The sequence below is a fragment of the Megalobrama amblycephala genome, linkage group LG6, assembly GCF_018812025.1.
Source record: "Megalobrama amblycephala isolate DHTTF-2021 linkage group LG6, ASM1881202v1, whole genome shotgun sequence".
NCBI classification, from domain to species: domain Eukaryota; kingdom Metazoa; phylum Chordata; class Actinopteri; order Cypriniformes; family Xenocyprididae; genus Megalobrama; species Megalobrama amblycephala.
Genome location: NC_063049.1, coordinates 30,959,827 through 30,981,441, shown reverse-complemented (window position 1 = coordinate 30,981,441; position 21,615 = coordinate 30,959,827). Strand labels below are relative to the sequence as shown.

Sequence of the window (21,615 nt, the reverse complement as noted above, 5' to 3'; positions counted from 1 at the left end):
GTTCACAAACATACAGCTGATGAACATCCCAGCCCTAATCCATCACAGGCTGTCTTTTATAGGTCAGCTAAAAGCACACACACTTCCACACACACCAACACACTGGCAGGTTGTGTTCTGTTGCCCTGCAGGTGCCTGGCGTTGCGATTGCGCTTTAAATTCTCTTTCCTGTCTGAGCCTACGAGTATGTGCGCATGGATGCCATGATACCATTCACCGGGACCGGGTGCCGCAACCTTCTTACCCTCCTCTCACCCCTGTGAGACAAACAGGAGATTCTATGTTCTCACCTCCCGCTCTCAACGTGAACAACATGCTTTCTGTTTACGTCTCTTCCTTCCTCTCACATTTAGAGGGAGGCTAAATGAAAGTGTGTCAATAGTTTGGTAAAAGAGACAATTACATCGCTTATATGTTTTACAATCAGTCTTGACTGGGTATGTCCGGTGTGCCACCTGTGACGAAAACCATTAGGCATTCTGTTTGTTGGCTCACTTGTTCCTTTGCTTCCTCACTCAGTAGCTGAAAATCAATGTCACAATATATCCTATGCATGCAAGAAAATGTCACAGTATTGCATTGAAATGAAGACATCTTCAGATCCCATTCAACAAACATGAGGTATGTGCTTACGATCAGGGTTTTTAACCATTGGAAATGATGATCGAATCATTAGCATGGAGGGCAGATGAGGGGGCGTCAGGAACAGAAAGAGAGAGAGTGAAAGAGTAACTCATTAGCTCATTACAGCAGTAATTCTCTCATATTCTTCCAATGGTTAGGGAGTGTGTTAGTTAGCCACAGTTTAAAGATCTCTATAAAGGACAGCTACAGTAGGTGGACAAGAGAGCAAACCATCTAATTGAGCATTTAACATTTAACAATTATTGTTTTTAGGGAAGATTAACTCATGACTAGAATATGGACTTGAAGAAGTAAACTGCTTTATTATTTTTTGAGGAATCCCTGGAAGAAGATCTGGAGTGTGTGGATCAAGAGCTTGAAGGTAAAGTATTTGCCTAATTGAAAGACTGAACAACATGACAACTGAACTTTAAAGAGTTTATTCACCCAAAATTGAAAATGCTGTCATCATTTACTCACCCATATGTAATTCCAAACCTGTATGACTTTCTTTCCACTGTGGAACACAAAATAATATATTTTGAAAAATGTCCCAGTGTTTTTTTTTTTTCTTTGACAAAGGAGTTGTTTTGGGCCCCATTGACTTTAATTATTTGGACAAAACAGTTATGTCATACATGATTGGAATGACATGAGGTTGAATAATGACTTAATTAAAAAAAAAAAAAAAAAAAACTGTAACTTTATTACATAAATCCAAAAGATATTTGCAAACTCCTGAATTTGATTCAGTTGTCTTACTCATTTTCTCAATATCTTCTTCAGAATGCAGGCTGTGCCTGGTTTTAGGTGCAGAGAGCAGGGCGAGGGCTCTTTGCAGCAACTCATGCCAAGAATGGTACGGGTAACAGGAGCAGGAGGACCAGCCTCGAATGCTGGGGGTCTCCAGGGGCCTCTCAGATCTTCGAAACCCCCTCGTGAGCTCAGTGCGGAGGAGCAACAGGAGCTGCGGAGAAAGATTAACAGCCGTGAGAGGAAGAGAATGCAGGACCTCAACGTGGCCATGGATGCTTTACGGGAGGTCATGGTACCCTACTCTTCTTCTCCCACCGGTGTAGGGGGAACACTGCAGCACCCTTATCTCCCTACTGGAGTCCCTCCAACCGGACGGCGCCTATCCAAAATCTCCACGCTGGTGCTGGCTCGTAACTACATCCTGCTCTTAGGCTCTTCCTTGCAGGAGATGAGGCGTCTGCTGGGCGAGGTCAGCATTGGGATGGGCGTTAGTGGGACTGTACCACGTCTGCTGCTGACAGGAGGGTGGCCATTTCTCACCGGGCCGGGACAGCTTCTGCTTTCCTCCCCTGAGCAGCAACTGGGTGCAGCAAAGTGCCCTCTCCTGCCTCAGGGTGCCCAAGAGGAGCCCTTGGCTTGGGGGTCAGGCAGCATGTCGGAGAGCCCAGTGTGCCAGTGTGGGGTGTGCCGGACCCCACGGGTGGTGCACGTTAATCCCGCCACACGCTTCCCAAAGTGATTCCAACATGCCTTGGAGAAAGGCTAAAAAAGAACAATACAACAACATGCAGTTTTTTTAATGTCTGTGGAGGGTGAGGTGTTTGGTTATTGAATTTTTCTGTAACACATTACATAATAAGGTCCAATTTGTTAACCTTATGCGTAGTTTACCCAATGACGTCATGATGTTTTTAAATCTGTTTGACTTTCTTTTGTGGAACACAAAAAATGAAATCGATTTTTTTTTTCAATAGAAGAAAAAAAGGTTTGGAATTGTGAGTAAATGATAAAAAATTTTCATAAACAAACATTGAGCAATACTTTTACAGCATTTATCAATCTTGATTAATGTTAATTTCTACATATACTAATCCATTTTTAACATTTCAAGTGGTTTAAACTTGAATGTGCAAATTGGCATTAGCTAATGTAAACAAACTGAACCTTTTTGGGAAGAGTTTTCAGTTTTTCATTCTGCAAAATCTCCTAGCCTTAACTGTCTCTCATATTGTGTTTTCTTAGAATTAAACTAGTTATACTGAAACAGTATGTGTGCGCCTGTTGTTTAAAACTAGTGCAAAAGTTCATCTCTTAGCACATATGCTGGTTTTGTTTTTTTCATCTTGTTCTCTGTCAGAGTAAGCTTGTGTGCTCGGCTGCATCCAAACGGATTGAAATAATTAATTGTGCACCCCTTTTGCAGCACAAGGACGGAGCCTTTCTTTCACCCCAGCCTTGCCTGAAGCCACCCCATTCAACTCCCCTAACAAACCCCACATCAAACCCGGCAGCCCAATAATAATTAGCCCACACTCTTTCTCCAACCTCACCGTCTATAATCCACTCCCTCGTTCGCTGCTTGTCGAGGTAAATGCGTTTACACGGGCCAGTGTGGTGCCATTCATTACTCTCTGTGAACAACATATTCAAACGGCCAGAAAATGTGTTTCCACCAAAGGAGTTCACTTACCTAAATTACAAACAACACCCTCTCCTGCACCCAAACTCTGACATCCACCCCTCCAAAGGACAGCGGTTGAAAAAAAAAAAGAAGCAATTCTTTCAATGTCAGGGCACGGTGAAAGCCATGAAAGAGGGGGAAAAGCAATTCCATCTTGTGGATAGGGGTGCATGAATGAGAATGCAGATTATAATCATAAGAATAATGATAAAATACAAGGAATAATCGGCCCTGCAGCAAAAGGGGATTAGTCCGGCCAGGCGCGTGAAAGAGGGCGAGAGGCTGAATGGAAAGAGTCTGTTGCCCATCGCCCAGGACAAAAGGAGAGGTATATGCCATTAAGTGAGATTAGGGTTAATAGGCCTTGATTTTCTTACAAGGAGGTAAAAAAAGAAAAAGAAGTACAGAGGGGGGAGAGGTGGGACAGAGAAGTGGGAAAGATCAAAGTAAGACCCTCCGACTTAAAACCCTTCTCTTTGCGAGGACGCACACACTCACTTTAACTTGCCACCTCTTACATTTACATATAGCTGCCTTATGTCCGCTGACAACTTGAAGAGATTACCTCACTAATTTCAGCTCACTTCAGTGCTTTTCTTAAAGCCATCTCCTGTCCTACTCTCCTGAGGTGATAACTTTCTCTCTGATGATGGTAGGCGTATTGTGAGAAGGATGTAGGGGTCTGCTCTCTCTTTGTGTTCATTCTTCAGCTCATCAGTGCAGCTAAATCCAGCCAAAACAAAATGAGACAAAAGAAGAGAAAGTAGAACGGGGTGTCCTATTGTTCTCCACTAAATGCCAATGTGTCCTGGTATACTTCAATGATATATGGCCTAACCAACCACTGTGTGAGTGTCTGTGTGTGCTGAAGAACTGACATCTGCACTGTGAATTCACAAAATCTCAAAGTCTGATCACAAATGAGGAAATGTTTGTAAAACCAGTCAATAAAGTGTGTATAAGAATGTGTGTGTACAAGTTTTGATACCAAATTGGCAAAAATGTCCTCATAAATAAAGTGAAACCTGTTGAAAATCTAAGTGCTCTTCACTATTTGCAGGCTCAGAAACAGCTAAATTATGTTTTTCTTTAAATCAGCAAGTTTGTTTCTAATGTTTTGGTGCCAAAAACTGTCCTGAAGTTAAACCTCTTTTTGAGGATGTCCTCCAAGGACATGGTTAATAACAAAAACTTTTTTAAATGCACATTTTAAAAATGTGCATTTATTTGCTTTATTTAGTAACAATAGAAGTCTAGGTAAACATGCAAATGTGTGTAAGTGTCCGAGTCAGGGCAAGTTTAAGACTGATTGAGGGCCATCCATCCTTAGCTATGGGTGAAAAGATGAGTGTGAGAAGATCTCCACTCCTCCTTTCAAAGCCTCTGCACATGTCCCAGGATTTATTTCTCTCCTCTTCAGGTTCTTTATTCCTGCAACCCGACCAAAAAATACCAACCTCTTTGTGACTTCTGAAGGGTTAGAGAGTCATCGATATATCACACGCACTCACTCACTCACACACACACACACACACACACACACACACACACACACAAATACAAAACACACCACACACATAGATGGAAACTGATACTATATTTTTCATATTCACTATGCAATAACATTATTAGCTAAAGTAAACACCACTCTCTCTAAACTTTGATGTGTAACTCATATGCGGAATTTGTGTTATAAACTTGAATGATGCCTTAAATGTTGCAGCTAAGGAGAGGGGATTATTGTCTAGGTGATTAGACTTATTGAATAGAAACTTGGGGTGGGTTCAATTACCTTGAGCCAATAAGCAACCACCCAAAACCCTAGCAACTAGTATTAACCACTTAGCAACACCTTAGCAACCACCTTGGACACTCTAGCATCATCATAGCAACACCCTAGTAACCATCCAGAACATCTTAGCTTTTTTTTTCAGAAAATGTAAAAATCTTTTTTTTTATTATTGTGCACTGTAAAATGTTTTATCAAGAAAAACATGATTTTATCTTATTGAGTAATTTAATTATTATTTCAAATTAAAACATGTACTAAAAATAAAAAATACTAAGCTGATTTTGATGAACACCCACAAAAGTAATTTAAATAAAAATAATTTCAATCAAAATTTATTTTTACACCTTTTTTTCGTGATCTATCATCTGAGAATCTTTTCAAAATCATCTTCACAAAATCAATCTCTTCTGCTTTCTCTCCCTCTCTCTCTTCTCAACGTGGGGAGTCTTAGAGATAGGAAATGCTGAGCCATAAATTGGAACATGTGAATGAAAGAGAGAGTGGGAGGGAGGGGTGTAACAGGGGACCCCTCTCCTCTTCCCACCCCTCTTATTTATCTCTTCGAGCATTAAACCTCCTGTATTCCCTCATCCCTCCACCCCAAATTCCTGCCTACTGTTCTCCAGGCCAGATCAGCCCAGTACACACACTTTACTGGGCCCAGTAATGACCTGTGCCATTAACCCGCCGATCCTCTCACACCCTCTCTCTGTCACACACACACAGTTTTATTGGCTTCCATAACAGCGTCTCATTACCCTTATGCCCCTGAAGACTGTGAGTGCTTCAGGGTGGTGTGGCATGGGAACAAACCAGACCCTAACAGTCAAACACACTCACACAGACATTAGAAAAGAGAGTTCAATGTCTTGCCAAAGATATCTGAAACATTACCAAACAGACATGTTATTTTCATTAAATTTAGGCCTATTAATTCTGGTTTCTCCTGTATGCTACAAAATTATTGTGGCATTAAATACAGTTGTATTTGGACACTTAAACCAAAAATGTATATTTCATTGCATTATCTAACAAAATAATAAAACCAAATGGCATCTACGAACAAATGCTGCAAAACATTTTCTGTGAACTGACTTTATTTTTCTTGCTGTTTTTGTAATTACTTTTAACTAACTAATCTCAAGTTCATTTAAGTGGTAAATTCGTTTTTGTCCAGTAGTGGAGTAACCACAGATGACGCCCTCTATGTATATGAACATGTTTCACTAGCGTTTGACAAACAGAAAGTGTCATCTTTTAAATCCAGAGGAATCTTTATGATTTAAATATAATATAATATAATATAATATAATATAATATAATATAATATAATATAATATAATATAATATAATATAATATAATATAATATATCGCACTTGATATTTTGCGTGCTACAATGACATTCACACATCATGTCTGACTAAAGTGTCAAAATATTTTCTATACAGCCACTATATGCAACAAAACATTATAGAATTGAAAAATCATGAATGACTGGATAGCTATGTCATAGAAATAGCATTTAAATTCTTTAGTGCTAAGAACTAAGGGGCATTTTTCTGCATTCGGAGCAAGAATGTAATCATGTTTCAGTTCTCATAAGAGTCTGTGAAGTGCAATATAAATACGCACTCACTCGCACTCTTGGGCCGGAGAGAGTTCTCTCCAGACTGAAGAGAAGAGCAAACATACACATACTCACAATCACTCTCTCTCACACACAGACACACTGTTTGGGCCGGGTGTCCCTGTCGGCGTGGCAATGACCCAGTGGCTCTTGGTTTGACCTGTGCCCCAGCACTGCCCTGGGGTCCAGAATGCCAGTTAACACATCACAGAGCTTTCTCTTTTCACACCCTCCCTTTTTTCTTCTCTTCTCTTCTTTATCTCTGACGTGTTCCTGCCCTTCTTGCCCCGCAGAGGCGGCCGCGCAGCTGACAGGGAACAGGCTTTTTTCTTTCTCTCCCTTTCCCTCTCTCCTCTGTTCCTTCTCTTTCTTTTTCCGCCTCTTTTCTGCTTAATTGAGTTGTTTGGCAGACGGGCTTGTCAACCCGCCGCCACAGCGTGGGGAGTCTGTGTGTGTGTATAGACACACACAGTGTGTGTGAGATGCTCTTTGTGCTCCACTAGACGGGTTAGTTTTTCACTGTTAGTGCTGCTTGACTAGATCTTCCACAGAGCGATAGAGACAGAGAGCGGTAAAGAAAATAATATAATGCTTTTTAGGAGGGAGTACTCTATAAATAAAAAGCTACATCAAATTCAGTCAATATTTTGTATTTTAGATATCATATTTTTATATGAATCTCTATTGTAAAGTATGGTGGGAAATCAGCAAACTAAACTAAACTAAACTTTTGATGATTTAAAAGAGCAAAAATGTGCTCATATAAATGAGTGGAAAGATTATGTAAAATGTTCTAGTGTTTCATCAAATATATTGTTTCTTTTCTTTAAAATGTGCTGAGAAAAAGAGCCCTTAACTCTAACAGCTAAGCAAACATCATAAATATCTACCTCATTTGAGTCAAAGTTCTTTCCAGATGATTCTATGTGCAGCTGTACTTCACCACAAGAGGCTCGCAGGCATATCTGTTCAGACAAAAGACAAAATGAAAGTGCTCAGTAAACAAAAGTGTGTGTGTGTGTGTGTGTGTGTGTATGTATTGAGTGATGCCTCCTAAAACGTACAAGTATTTCATGTACATTCATTCAGTTTAATTTCACTACAAATAACATAAAAAAAAAAAAAAAAAAATTATGAACGCATGATTTTTACACTTTACAACATGTATTAGGTATCACTGAAAATGCTATTTTTCAGAATTTATAGAAGTCTTCATTAATATTAATTTAAAAATATATTATTGTTCATTGTACTGTAGCCAATGTCAGTTCATAATGAATTAACTTTATCATTTAACATCAACAGCAGCTTTTAATGTTAAAAATGTATTATAAGCAGAAATTAACATCATAATAAATGCCGTAATAGTATTGTTAATTGTTAGCTTATGTTCCTTTTCTGCTAACTAACTAATGTTAAAATGTAGAACATTATTGTGAAGTGTAACCTTAAAAGTATGAATCTTATTTTAAAGTATTTAATGGAAACTAATAAAGCTAATTATTAAATGTGAATCCACATATACTGTAGGCATTCACATGTATTGGCAACAACAAGTATTGAAATAATTAAGTCACGTGTAAATCCATTGCAATAGTTACAAAATATCAAGCCAATTGGTATCAAATGCAAACAAATGATGTTAGACCCTTTCTCTTAATTCTTTGCTGTTTTTGCAATTACTTTTAACCAACATGTGTCATGGGAATTTTAGTGGATGTTCACACAGGTGTAGCACTGACACATTTGACAACCAGAAAGTGTACCAATGCTTAATTGTGAACCATATACAATATATTGTTTCATAATTTAATCTAATGTATTGCAAAATGTTAAACTTGAAATTAGTGTTTTCAAGATTATAGAATGGTCATACTTGTCTGTTTGTAATTCCAAGTAACTGATCCACAATGACGTGTTTCTTTTGAAAGCACTTTTCTCATTGTATTTTGTATGAGCCAGAGAAACCCACCACAGTAGTCTTTCATGTGTGTGTGTGCAAAGCATGTGCTTTTCGCACAGTGTGAGTGATGCTGTCATGCCCTCTTCCTTCTCCCCTGTGCACTCTGCCACTGATCAGAGACAGGGAAGGGCAAACGCTTTGTGTGTGTGTGTGTGTGTGTGCGTGAAAGAGAGACATGAGGGTTTGTGTCATTTATAGACAAGGTCTGGACTTGAGCCACCTTACCTCAGCTTTTCCCCACCCTACCACCCCAACCAAACATACACACCTCTCCTCATTTGGGAAACACTGACATCCATGCCAAGCGTCAGAGCGCGCACACACACACACCCTCTGGAACTGTACTGACAGCAGAACTCAGCCAGACGGTGGACAGACGTTGTGCTGACCAGCACAAACCTAAAGACACGTCGGCACAAGGGCAGTGGAGGGAAGGAAAGAAAGATGAGGAGAAAGAGGGAGAGAGGGAGGAGAGGGGTCAGATTCTCTCCTCTCCAGCTTGCTGGAATGCCAAAACCAGCAGGCAGGATCAAAGCGCACCGCTCTGCAGAATTCATAAACGGACCAAAATCTGCAGGTGTATACCTATTTATATTCCTATCTACTTAACAAATGGAAGTTTACCAACATTAATATACATGGGAATATCAATCAATGTTCACATGCCATGTTATGAACTAAAAGAAAAAAATAAATAAAATAGTTAACAAAGTAAAAAAAAAAAAAAAAAATATTATTATATATATATAATAATAATATGAACACAATAATATAATATTATATATATATATTGTGATGGTATAGTTGAATTTGTAGCAGCCATTACTCCAGTCTTCAGTGTCACATGATCCTTTAGAAATTATTGCTGATTAGGTGCTCATGAAACATTTCTAAATATTATCAATGTTGAAAACAGTTGTGTTGCTTAAAGAGGTAGTTGATTATGATTTCACTTTTTAAACTTTAGTTAGTGTGTAATGTTGCTGTTAGAGCATTAACAACATCTGCAAAGTTACAATGCTCAAAGTTCAAAGCAAAGGGAGATATTGTCATAAAAGCAAGATGATAATAAAAGTTATTACCGTAATTAAACTAAACTATACCTGTTCTATCTTCATGCAGCATATATTCTCTGGCTCTGTAGGATCTTACAACCATTGCTCCATGAGTGATTTAGATTATCATGAAAGAATATGCTATAATGACTTTAAAGGTGCTCTAAGCAATCCTGGGTGGAGTAACTTCCTGTTGACGTTCGAAGTGTTGTCAAACAAAACAGAGGCTAGCTAGACCCTCCTCCTCCTTCTCCCCCTCCCCTCCGTGCTTCCTGAAACAGTCATGAACACGTATTTAAAATCGTTCTTGTCGGTTATTGGCTGGAGCATGTTTATTATGTTAAGTGGTCCAGGCTGCACCAGTTTGTTTTTATTGCCATTTTCGGAGCTTGTGGCGACTACAGAGACCGCGTTTTTTTACAGTGTGTTCAGGAGACAGGCAGCTAGCGGATAGTGAGGAGATGTTTGCTGTATGTGACAAAAAATGTTTTGGCCTAAAAACGCGTGACATCGCTTAGAGCACCTTTAAGATAATTAACTCCACTATCAGCTAAATTAATCAAAGTCCTGTTGCATTCTACATGTTGTCACTTCTTCTTGAGTCTCTCTATCATTGTCTGACTCCGGTTTGAACATAAAAGGCTGAACAGTTTCTGACATTTTCAGTGAGTCTGCGTGAGGTAATTGGCGCTGCTAACATAAGCTCTTGAAACTCCGCCCTCTTCTTGGGAGCAGCAGCTCATTTGCATTTAAAGGGACACACACAAAAACTGAGCATTTTTGCTCACCCTAAAAAAGTGACAAATTTAACAAGCTATAAAAATGATCTGTGGGGTATTTTGAGCTAAAACTTCACATACACACTCTGGGGACATCAGAGTGTAAATACACTCATTTTGTCTTAAAACCACATACTACCATGTCATATATTGAATGAATTTAATTCATTTAATGAACATTGATAACACTGAATGAATTACCATAAAAATTACAATAAAATTATTATTAATTATGGCATTTGTGTTCATGTTTATGAATAGTTTTCTATATCTGAAAAAGTTCAAAAAAGAGAAAATTTCACAAACACTTTTGTGGGCAATATTAGTCCAAAAAAAGAATGCACAAAAAAAAAAAATTATAATTAAAAAAAATATATATATATATATATATATATATATATATATATATATATATATATATATATATATATATATAGCAAATTACAACAATTCAACAATCCAATCAAGTCCTGCCCTAGAGAACCCGTTTCACTCGGATATACGTCACAAAGGGGAAGAAAAGACTATCTTAACTTCTGTTGTAGGAATTTTAGTAAATATGTTTCTATTAATGTATGTGTACTTAAAAAAATTATCTACTGCAAACAAGTACATTCTATTCACATCTTGTCGTTTTCATCCAGCATTTTTTATGCAATATCCCAAAGAATATATAAAAATATGAGGACCCCAGCTATTGATGATGAAGTCAACTTTAGTTTGTCTCAGCTCAATAGATTTCAATTCCAGACGATTTTATTATTTTGTACATATCTTGTGCTGATTATAAAGTCATTTCATTCAGCCTGTGTACAAATGTCCTTATGCTTACGGAGGGCAGTGAGAAAAGTGGGTGGTGTAAAAAAAGCCCTCTGTTGGAAGGGCACGATCACATACACACACACATAAACACACACACACGCACAGGTCACTACTGGTCTCGACTGGTCAGGTCCGCAGGTGCTGCTTGGCTTGACTGGAGCCTCGTTTGCATATATTTGCATACTGTCAGACAGCGTCAGAGAGTTGGAGTTAACCCAAAACCAGAAAGAGAGACAGAGAGATGCTGCCAGTTATGAACTCTAAATGCAGAGAAGAGAAAGGGTGATGAAGAGAAGAAGAGAAAATATATCCTGTTTTAACTCCACATTTTTGTCTTGCAGATCTTTAACTATTTAAAGGAATATTACAGTTATTTATATATTATTTCAAGTTATTTACAGTATATACCATAGTATAAAATATTTAACTATCAAATAAAATAAAAAAAAAACTCATTACTTTTACTGTCCTTCATTGTTTATGGGAAAATACACTCATTTTGTCTTAAAACCACATACTACCATGTCATATATTGAATGAATTTAATTAATTTAATGAACATTTATAACACAAAATTACAATAAAAATTATTATTAATTATGGCATTTGTGTTCATGTTCATGAATAGTTTTCTATATATGAAAAAGTTCAGAAAAGAGAAAAAGAAATTTCACAAACACTTTTTGTGGGCAATATTAGTCCAAAAAAAAGCATGCACACTTTGAAGATCCACCATATGCAATTTGGACACCTTTAGAATATTATTTTAAATGTACTTTGATTTTGGACCTATTAATGCTAATCTTGATATCTATGCAAGATACTGTTGTCAACTGGGATGGTATATTTCTCCACCCACAGGAATTATATTGATTGTCATCTATGTAGAAACGTAGCCACATCCTCAAAAGGAAACTGCCATGAAAGCTTGCCTGTAAGGCTTTTAGTGTAAGCATATTAAGCTACCGTAAATGCATAAATGTAACATATAGTAAACGAGTAAGAATGATTTAAGACAAGATAAGTAGCCAAGCATCTCTGTATTTATTTCTCAATTCCAGAATGTACTAGTTTAACATATTGCTGTCTAAAATGAATCTCTGCCCTCCCTTTCTCACCTTCTCTCTGAGTTTGTCCTCTCCTGCTGAGGGACATTGATGCTTGTTTACTACCGTGGTGTCTCTGGACAGGGAGGCTTGTAGCACAGCGTGAGCCTCACACAGGTGTGAAACACACGCAAACACTAAATATTACAAAGTGAGGGAGGAAACCTTTCTGCACAATGCGGGGTTTGATAAATGAAGATTCTTGGAAACTGAATTATCTTTGAATTATCAAAAATGATAAGTTATATATATATAGGCCACCACCAGCTTTGTTGTTTTAGCAATGATATAATGACCATCCATATTTATTTTTCAGTCTGAACAAAATTGTTTCTTTAAGCAAAAAACAGTATTTAGTGTTACCTCCTGGACTTCTTTCTCAAAAATGAAACTCTGAGAAACTTATCATCAGATTTTGAAAGTTTTCTTGGCCTTCCAATCCATTTTCCGTTCAATTTAGGTTGAAGAGAGCCGGTTCCTGCTATTGCTCAAGTGTAAGGGGAGGTCACTAAATACTTTAAGCAGTTTTTTTTCCTGATTTTTTCTGTTGTTTTTTAATACTTTCCTGTATTTTCTGGTTATATTCTAATAAAGAGTGAGAAATAATTATATATGGTCATTATATCATTGCTAAAACAATATATAATGGTGGCCTAAGTCTTTTGCACAGTTATATTTATATTATATTATATATATATATACATATATAATACAATATTATATATATATATATATATATATATATATATATATATATATATATATATATATTACATTTTGTGTATGTATATATATATATATATATATATATATATATATATATATATATATATATATATATATATATATATATATATATATATATATATATATATATATTTAGATAGCTTTTATATGTATAACAATTAGAAATTAATAAAATGTAGAAATCATTTTCCATTTGGGCAATGAAAAAATAGTCCATGATCACATTTCTTATGATTATCCTTGTTGAAAACAGTTGTGCTGCTTAATAATGTTGTGGTCCCAAGCTTTTAAACAATATTGTATCTCAATATCAATAATTATATTTAAGAATAGATCTTTGCGTCTTGACAAATCCAAGCAATACATTTTTAGGGCCCAAGCGAAAATTCGCGCAGGGCCCTCTTGTTCTTCTAAGGATTATTATTATTTTTTTTTTTTTTTTTTTTTTTTTTTTTTTTTCCGTCTTCCGGGGCTTTTTGGGGGCCTTAACATGCTCAAAAACTCTTGAAAATTGGCACACACATTGGAATCCGCGGCCATTAGGACGCCGGAGAGGCTGGTACCGGGCGTGGCAGGGGGGCTCGACAGCGCCCCCTTGAAAAAAGTCTGAAAATTTGGTCCATATATTAAACACGCTTGCACGTATTAGTATGAAACTCAGTACACATATAGACCTCATCGGGCCGAACAACTTTCGTGCTCTAAGTTAAACACCACGCCAACAGGAAGTCAGCTATTAAGGGTTGTTTGAAAAACGCATGCTCTGGAATTTGATATACTCCTCCTAGACGATTAATCCGATCGCCACCAAACTCGGTCAGCATGAAGTCAAGACACTGATGATTAAAAATTGCCAGGGGATTTTTGATATCTCGAACGGTTTGGCCGTGGCGAGGCAACGAATTTATGGCGAGAAAAAGGAAACAGGAAATGTGTTATAACGTCTGCATACATATATTGATCTTTATGAAACTTCACGAGTGTGTTCGTTATAGGAGTCTGATCACATGGATGTGACTATTGTGAGTCAAAGTTATAGCGCCACCAACTGGCAGCAGGAAGTGTATCACTTTTTTGAAATGTTTTGAGATCACCCTCTTATTTTTACCTGATTTGCTTCAAACTTCATCAGTGTAATGTCAATACACAGCAGATGTAGACCTATGACAGGATTTTTGATATTTGAAATATTGTTGCCATGGCAACAGGTCAAACTGTAATAATATTCTTGAGTGTTTTTGAGGCTCTTAACATGCTTCAAATTGCATGAAACTCGACACACACATATCAATATTGTCAACCAGTAGACATGGACAAAGCCATAGAAATGGGCGTGGTGGAGGGGCTCAGTAGCGCCACCTTTTGACAAAAGTGGGGGGGTTAGTTTTTCCTACAATCACCAAACTCGGTACACATATTGTTCTCATCAAGCCGGACAATTTTCTAATTTACATTCATTAGCTCCGACCAACAGGAAGTCAGCTATTTTGGTTTGAATGTTAATTTTTTGAAAAAACAGGCTATGAATTTTATACTACTGCTCCTACAGGGTTTATCCAATTTACACCAAACTTTTTTTAACTTGTTGCTAACACATTGAAGTTGTTTAATTGCAAACGGATTTTGGATATCTCAAACGGTTTGGCCGTGGCGAGGCAACGAATTTATGGCAAGAAAAGGGAAACAAAGTGTTATAACTTCTGCATACATTAATTGATTTTGATGAAACTTCGGCTTAGTCTTCGTTGTACAAGGCTGATCACATGGATGTGACTATTGTGATTCAAAGTAATAGCGCCACCAACTGGAAGCAGAAAATGTGTCACTTTCAGCATACATTGAGATCACCCTCTTATTTTTACCTGATTTGCTTCAAAATTCATCAGAATAATGTTAAAACTTGGCACATGTAATCCTTTGAAAATGGGCAGGGAGGAGGGGCTCTATAGTGGCACCTTGTAGTGCAGTAAATGTGGAGTGAATTTGACATAGTCCTTTGATGTTTAACCGTTTTAAGTGCCTATTGCCCGCTGTGCACAGTTGCCCTGAAGCCACCGGGGTGGCGGTGCCACCGGGCTTGGGCCCGCCATCGCTGCTCGCAGCTATATTTATAATGTTGAGATACAACATTCAAATCTTAGGCTAAGTAATATGTTAACCTTTATTCAGAAAGGATGCATAAAATTGATAAAAAGGGAAATAAATGTTTCTGAGCTTTCAATTTACTATTTTATTAACAAAAATCCTGAAAGTATTTACATTTACATTTATTCATTTAGCAGATGCTTTTATCCAAAGCGACTTGGAATACAACAAGCGATTCATCTTAAGAAGGCAAAAAACTGGATAAGAGCCAGTAATACAAAAAAAGTTTCAGTCATCATTCAAAATAGTATAAGCTACAAATGGGAGGGATTAAGGAATAATGAGAGCATAGAAGCAGTTTTTTTTTAACAGGATGCAGTCAAGTGCTAACGGAAGAGATGAGTTTTCAGCTGTTTTTTGAAAATTGTGAGGGATTCGGATGTCCAGATGGTGTTAGGAAGTTCATCCCACCAGCAAGGAACAGTGAATGAAAACATCCTTGATTTTGAGTGATTTTGAGCCTCTCTACGATGGAACCAAGAGGAACCGCTCACTTACCAACCACAGGCTTCTGGAGGGGGATGTAAACTCGTAAGTGAGAGCAAAAGTAGGAGGGTGCAGAGCCTGTGGTTGTTTTGTACGCAATCATCAATGTCTTGAACTTGATGCAAGCTGCAACCAAAAGCCAATGCAGGGAGATAAACAGATGTGACGTGGGCTCTCCTGGGCTCACTGAAGAAAAGATGTGCTGCAGCGTTTTGAATCATTTGCAGAGGTTTGACTGCACATGTTGGAAGACCAGCCAGAAGAGCATTGCAATAGTCCACCCTAGAAATGACAAGGGCCTGGACGAGAAGCTGTGTTGCATTTTAGGACGGGCCTGATCTTCCTAATGTTGTGCAGTGCAAACCTGCATGATTGTGCTGTTCTTGCAATGTGATCTTTAAAGGTCAGCTGATCATCAAGGATTACCCCAAGGTTCCTGGCTGAACCCAATGGGATTATCGTTGATCTGGATGGTAAACTGGTGCTGTTCTGGTGGAGAGGCTGATTAGATGAGAAGATCTGTCTTAGCTAAGTTAAATTGCAGGTGCTGTGCATCAGCATAGCAATGGTAGGAGAAACATGTCCCTGTATAATGGGTCCCAGTGTATGGAGAAGAGGAGGGGTCCAAGAACTGATCCCTGAGGTACCCCAGTGACCAGTGACCAGAATATATCATGGTTTCTTCAAAAATATTAAGCAACACAACTGTTTTTAACATTAAAAACAGTAACAAATGTTTCTTGAGCACCAAATCAGCATATTAGAATGATTTCTCATGTGACACAAAACTGGAGTAATGTCTGCTGAAAATTCAGCTTTGCCATCACAGGAACAAATTACATTGTAAAATATATTAAATTTTAAAAAGTTTAAATTATAATAATAATATTTGTAATAATGTTTCAAAATATTACTGTTTTTACTATAGTGTAAAAACAGTAAATGTAATTACTGTACTGTACTATATTGGTCAAATAATACAAGTGAGCATTAGTTTTATAAATATTTTTAAAAAATCTTACGAAACCGAAACTTCTGAAGGTCTGCTCACCTGATTGTTCAAAACCAACATTTCTAATTCATACTGAAAGGTGAAACTTTATATCACCATAAAACTTTGTAAAGAGGACTTGAGTGTTGATGGATGGATGGATACGAAAGTGTTACAGAATGACAATCGCTCTCTTTCTTTTGATACAAAGACGGGTCTGTTCCACAGCAGCTACGAGTAGCCTGACCATCTGTCAACAAACCCCCACAGTACAAACATTGTGACTGACTCGCAGACACACGCGTGCGCGCGCCGGCACACGCACACCTGACCGGCCCAAAGCATTACATCTCAGATTGTATTCCTGCCAAGAGTTTATCACAATGGAACGCATCTCTTCCCTGTGCAATGATATCATAGAGAACCCGCTGGGCTCTTTTCTTCTGTCTAACTCGCTCTCTCTCTCTCTGTTTCTCCCAGCTTTGACACAAACCCTCTTTTTCAATGTGTGCGTCTTAAGCCGGCACAATAAGATCTGGTCCCCATACAGCAGGCGTGACAGTAGAGTATTGAAACGCTATTGGAGAAGAGAGACGCCACTGTGTGACAGAGGACAGAGAAGAGACAGCATGAGTGAGAAGAAGAGAGAGCGTGTTTGTCAGTCCTTAGAGCTTATGGAGCCATCTTTCACTAAGATGCTCATTATTGCTGTGTTTGTGCGTGTGTGTGTCTTTTCCAGCAGGTTCTCTCACACACACAGCTGTGAACAGGGTGTAAAGGGATAGAAACCCCCAGACTGCACCAACCATCACCTAGGCAACAAGATACCACCTGCATCTTTCTTTCTTTCACACTTTATCTCCACTAAAGTTTCTATTGAGAAATGTCAGTTTTTCTAAAAGTAGAGCTTTGTGGCTTTAAGTCCATTTGTCAAGTCCAGTTATCTTTATTTCTATAGCGTTTTATACAATACAGATTGTTTCAAAGCAGCTTAACAGTGATAAACAGGAAGATAATGATAAATGATGCAAACAATTAAATTCGGCTGTAAAGCAGCTAAAAAAAAGAGTGTCGTTATTCAGCTGAACTCAGTTCAGTGTTGATTCAGTTCAGTTCAGTAAAGTTCATCAATGATGATGAAATGAATTCAGTTCAGCTATAAGTAGCTCTAGTGTTCACTTTGAGTCATTGGATGTCAATTATGAAATTAAGTCAAATCAGTCATAAAGCAGCACTGCAGAATACAGTGGCCTCATCATCCAACTCAATTCAGTTAAACTTTTGTTCTCATCCATTACTGTCGGTACAGTAAAATCAATGCTAAGCAAGCCAAAAGCAACAGTGGCAAGGAACCCAAACTCCATCATTTGTGTTAACTTTGAGATACTATCTATTTATAGTGCACCTAAAAATTATATGAAACTAATTTCATTTAAAATATCTGCAGTTAATTTTTAGCATATATTCACATGTAAAATGTAATTTCAAATGTGTAATATGATTAATATAATATAATATAATATAATATAATATGTAAGCAATAAGGTACAAGAGGCTGTGCTGTATCGTGAATAAGTCATGGCTGAAGGGCACTGTTAGGCACGACGTGAAGCGGAGTTTATAAAACGTTTATAAAACGGTTACCACACAATACAAATATTAAAGCCAAAAATATGTATCAATGCAACTTTCATGAAGTAAACTTTTACTAAAAGCCTTCCTTCCGCCGAACAGCAACAGAAGTTACATTATTATGCCATTAGATAGCAGCAAAGACTGTCTTTACGAGTGTGTCAGTCAGTAGCGAAGACATATTTTACATTGAAAAGTAGGGCTGGGCGATATATCGCATGCGATTGTCACGCGCATTTCGTCAGTAAAGACGGTTCCCTGATTACCACGAAATCGCCATCACCTGCTTTCAAATGGAGCGCCATTTAATAGACAGAACCGTAGATCACTGACAAGCTACGCAATATCGCGTTCATTATCGCAGATGAATCGCCTTCGATAATGAACGCGATATCGCGTAGCTTGTCAGTGATCTACGGTTCTGTCTATTAAATGCCGCTCCATTTGAAAGCAGGTAATGGCGATTTCGCGGTAATCAGGGAACCGTCAATTGCATGCGATATATCGCCCAGCCCTATTGAAAAGACTGAAATTGTTGTGAACATGAACCAAGACGCAGCTGACAAATGCTTTGACAAGCACTGTCAGTCACGGGAAAATCCCTTAACTGTTAAAAGGACAAGATAATACATTGGATATTTAAACAGATTTTTTATGATGAACATAGGACTGACCTGAAGGAAAATGCTCGCTCAATCGATCTCTTTCTCACAGTACTCTTCTACATAATACAGTAAGCTTCAATAAACGATATCAACCGAGAGCAGTTTACGTTGCTAAGAGTGGTTGCTAAGGGTGTTGTGTAGTGATACACAGAACATTGGGTGAAGCGGTCATAGCTTTATCGTGAATAAAACACAACTATTGACCAATCAGAATCAAGGAACTAACCGTTTTATATATAATATAATATAATATAATATAATATAATATAATATAATACATTCCTCAGTGTTTCTTCTGTTCTTGGTCTGGTGTTGTCCTCTATTGATGTTTTTGTGTGCTATGTTTTGTTTTAGTTTCTGTTTTCTCCTGTGACTGGAATATCTTGTTCTTTGCCTGGATTTATTTTGTTGTCTGCCTGAATTTACTTTTGTTGTTTTGTTTAAATAAATGTTATACTGCATTTGGATGCAATGCTCCTTCTTTACTAAAATGGCCATGCTACAAATTTACAGTATATGCAAATATATAAGTTTGAGATCGTAGGGAAGTTATTTACATTTAAATAATGCAGGCTGGTGACTTCAACAAAAGCATATACCATCAATTAAAGTAGGTCTGTCTTTAAAGGTTTCTAAGTTATCGTTACAAATCAGTTTCCCTATGGAGAAAATGAATGGGATTTTTACTTCCGTAACCCGACTGTTGCACTCTATTAGTAACATGCATTAGCTGCTTGTGAATAGGGCAATATTTTAAAACCTAAGTTTAGAAAGACAGTCAGGGTCGGCATCATGCATGCAAGCAACAGCAACAATAACAAGGTGAGACAGTGAATGCATTGGGGTTAATTTCCCAAGTGAGCCTCTCTTCCTGTCTCTAACACACACACACACACACACACACACACACACACACACAGCAAGAGGCAGGGGGAGGATGATCTGCTAAAATAAATGTTGTCAGGTGTGTTTTGCACTTTAACTCCAATTCTGGGTGTTTATCCGCACTAATGAACAACTCTGAGTCAGCGCAAGAGAGCTAATTGTGTGTGTGTGTTTGTGTGTGTATGTGTTAATGTGTGTGTAGGGAGAACATGGGTTAATTTAGTAGAAGAACATTGGAGACTCAGTGACTCTGACATTTATGAGCAATTAAGGATGGAGGAAGGAGGACAAAAAACATGGAGTAGGGAAAAGAAAGGAGAAAGTAAGGTGTGTGTTGGGGGTTGTGCTATTTCATGACATGTGCAATACCTTGAAACCACTGATGCACTCATTTCACCTTGGCCAAAACTATGTGGTATTCACCCCTTCTAATTACTAAGTTTGCCTAATACAGAGAGGACAAATCTTAATGCTATTGCATACAATGACAATATAATGAATTATGTGTTTTCAAGAATGTGGCAATATTTTGGAACCCATTGAACACCTTTGGGATGAAATGGAAGAGTTAAAAATGTTGTTGTTATTTAGGTAGCTAGCATTAACATATCGACAAATTCAAATTCAAACTAGTCAGTGCACAAGAATAAAAGCATAGGCTAAGTGATGAAAGCAAGCAAAGAAGTCAAGATGTCACAGACAGAAGGCTTTTCTAATTTTATGCCATCTTACCATAGCATTCAATACACAAATATTTTCATAACAACATGAGCCGCCTGGAATTAAGTTCACAAGTTTACCCTTACATATAATCAGATATAGTAAAAAAGTATGCATATTTGGCTTGCTGTCCGAGGGGAGGGCTCCTGCCTCCTGTCAGATGTTCAATAGACATCTGTCTTTAAAATGATTATTTTTATTACAATTATTATTTTATAATTTTATTATGATTATTACAACAGATGTTTTCCAGATGAAGCACGCTTTAACAGACATCTTGGAAACGTACGTGTGCTATCTCGCACAAAGTATGTTTCTGGCCTAAGACTAAAATGTGAATGAATGTCAGCATACATCGTAAAACATGAAAGCCAGACGAAACCCTGGCAAAAACGGTAACCCAATCTGAACTCACACAAGCATTGAGTCATCGTGCCCGATGCCCAAGCATTACACAATCCAGCACGGCTGACAGTCATGCTCGTTTCCATCGGCAACAGCTGCTGGGAGGCGATGATGTCGTGCCACACAATACGGCATGTGAGCGCTGACAAAGGCGGCACTGTGTTGGCGCAATGCCGTCACGGCCCGCTTCCTAGTTCGGCTGCCATCAACGTTTGCTTTTTTTGTTGTTATTGTTGCTGCGGTTGTTTAGAGGCCTGTTTTGGAGACTGGGGAGAACACAAGGGTCTTAACCCCCTGGTCTCACAAATAGCCACAAAAGAAGGGCGCATTCAGCAGCCGCAAACACACAACAATGCACCACACGAGGGGGGAAGTAGGTCATGGGAAGAAGCCCTGGATCTGGAAGGAGATGCATTGTGGGTAGACGAGGTCATTTAGTGCGCGTGATTCGTGAAAGTTATGGAATATCATGTATATTTGAGGCTTAGTGGCTGGTGAGGAAGTATTCCCGAGATGTTCACCTTGACGACCTCTCAAATCCAGTGGGCAGTGTTTGCCCTGCTCTTTCCCACTTGAGATTTGGTTGTATTCTCATTAGTGGCCATTTTAAGTGTCTTTGTTAATTGCATCCTGGTTTTCTCCACACCTGGCTCCACCTATCCTTCTCATCCAAGCTCATCCAGTCTTTCCCAAAATACATCTTTTCTTCATCTAACTTAATTCCCACCAAACT

The 21,615-nt window shown here is 38.1% G+C and overlaps 1 protein-coding gene and 1 long non-coding RNA gene across 3 annotated transcripts in view; one reads left to right on the top strand and one right to left on the bottom strand.

The window, feature by feature from the left end:
* Positions 1-556: 556 nt before the first annotated feature.
* On the top strand, positions 557-4,088 carry olig1 (oligodendrocyte transcription factor 1). 2 transcript variants are annotated; one of them, XM_048193901.1, is made up of 3 exons: positions 557-621; positions 961-1,006; positions 1,411-4,088. In XM_048193901.1, the coding sequence occupies exon 3, from the start codon at positions 1,412-1,414 to the stop codon at positions 2,117-2,119; it is 708 nt and encodes a 235-aa protein (XP_048049858.1). In that variant the 5' UTR covers positions 557-621; positions 961-1,006; position 1,411; the 3' UTR covers positions 2,120-4,088. The 2 variants fall into 2 exon arrangements, with proteins under 2 accessions (XP_048049858.1, XP_048049857.1); XM_048193900.1 differs by lacking the exon at positions 557-621 and having other exon boundaries at positions 680-1,006.
* The window catches only part of LOC125270386, a 25,230-nt gene continuing 5,630 nt past the window's right edge, over positions 2,016-21,615 (bottom strand). Inside the window, exons 2-3 of the long non-coding RNA XR_007185344.1 lie at positions 7,372-7,446; positions 2,016-2,142 (exon numbers count right to left, since the gene is read on the bottom strand). This is a non-coding gene — a long non-coding RNA (uncharacterized LOC125270386). The remainder of the gene's footprint in view (positions 2,143-7,371; positions 7,447-21,615) is intronic.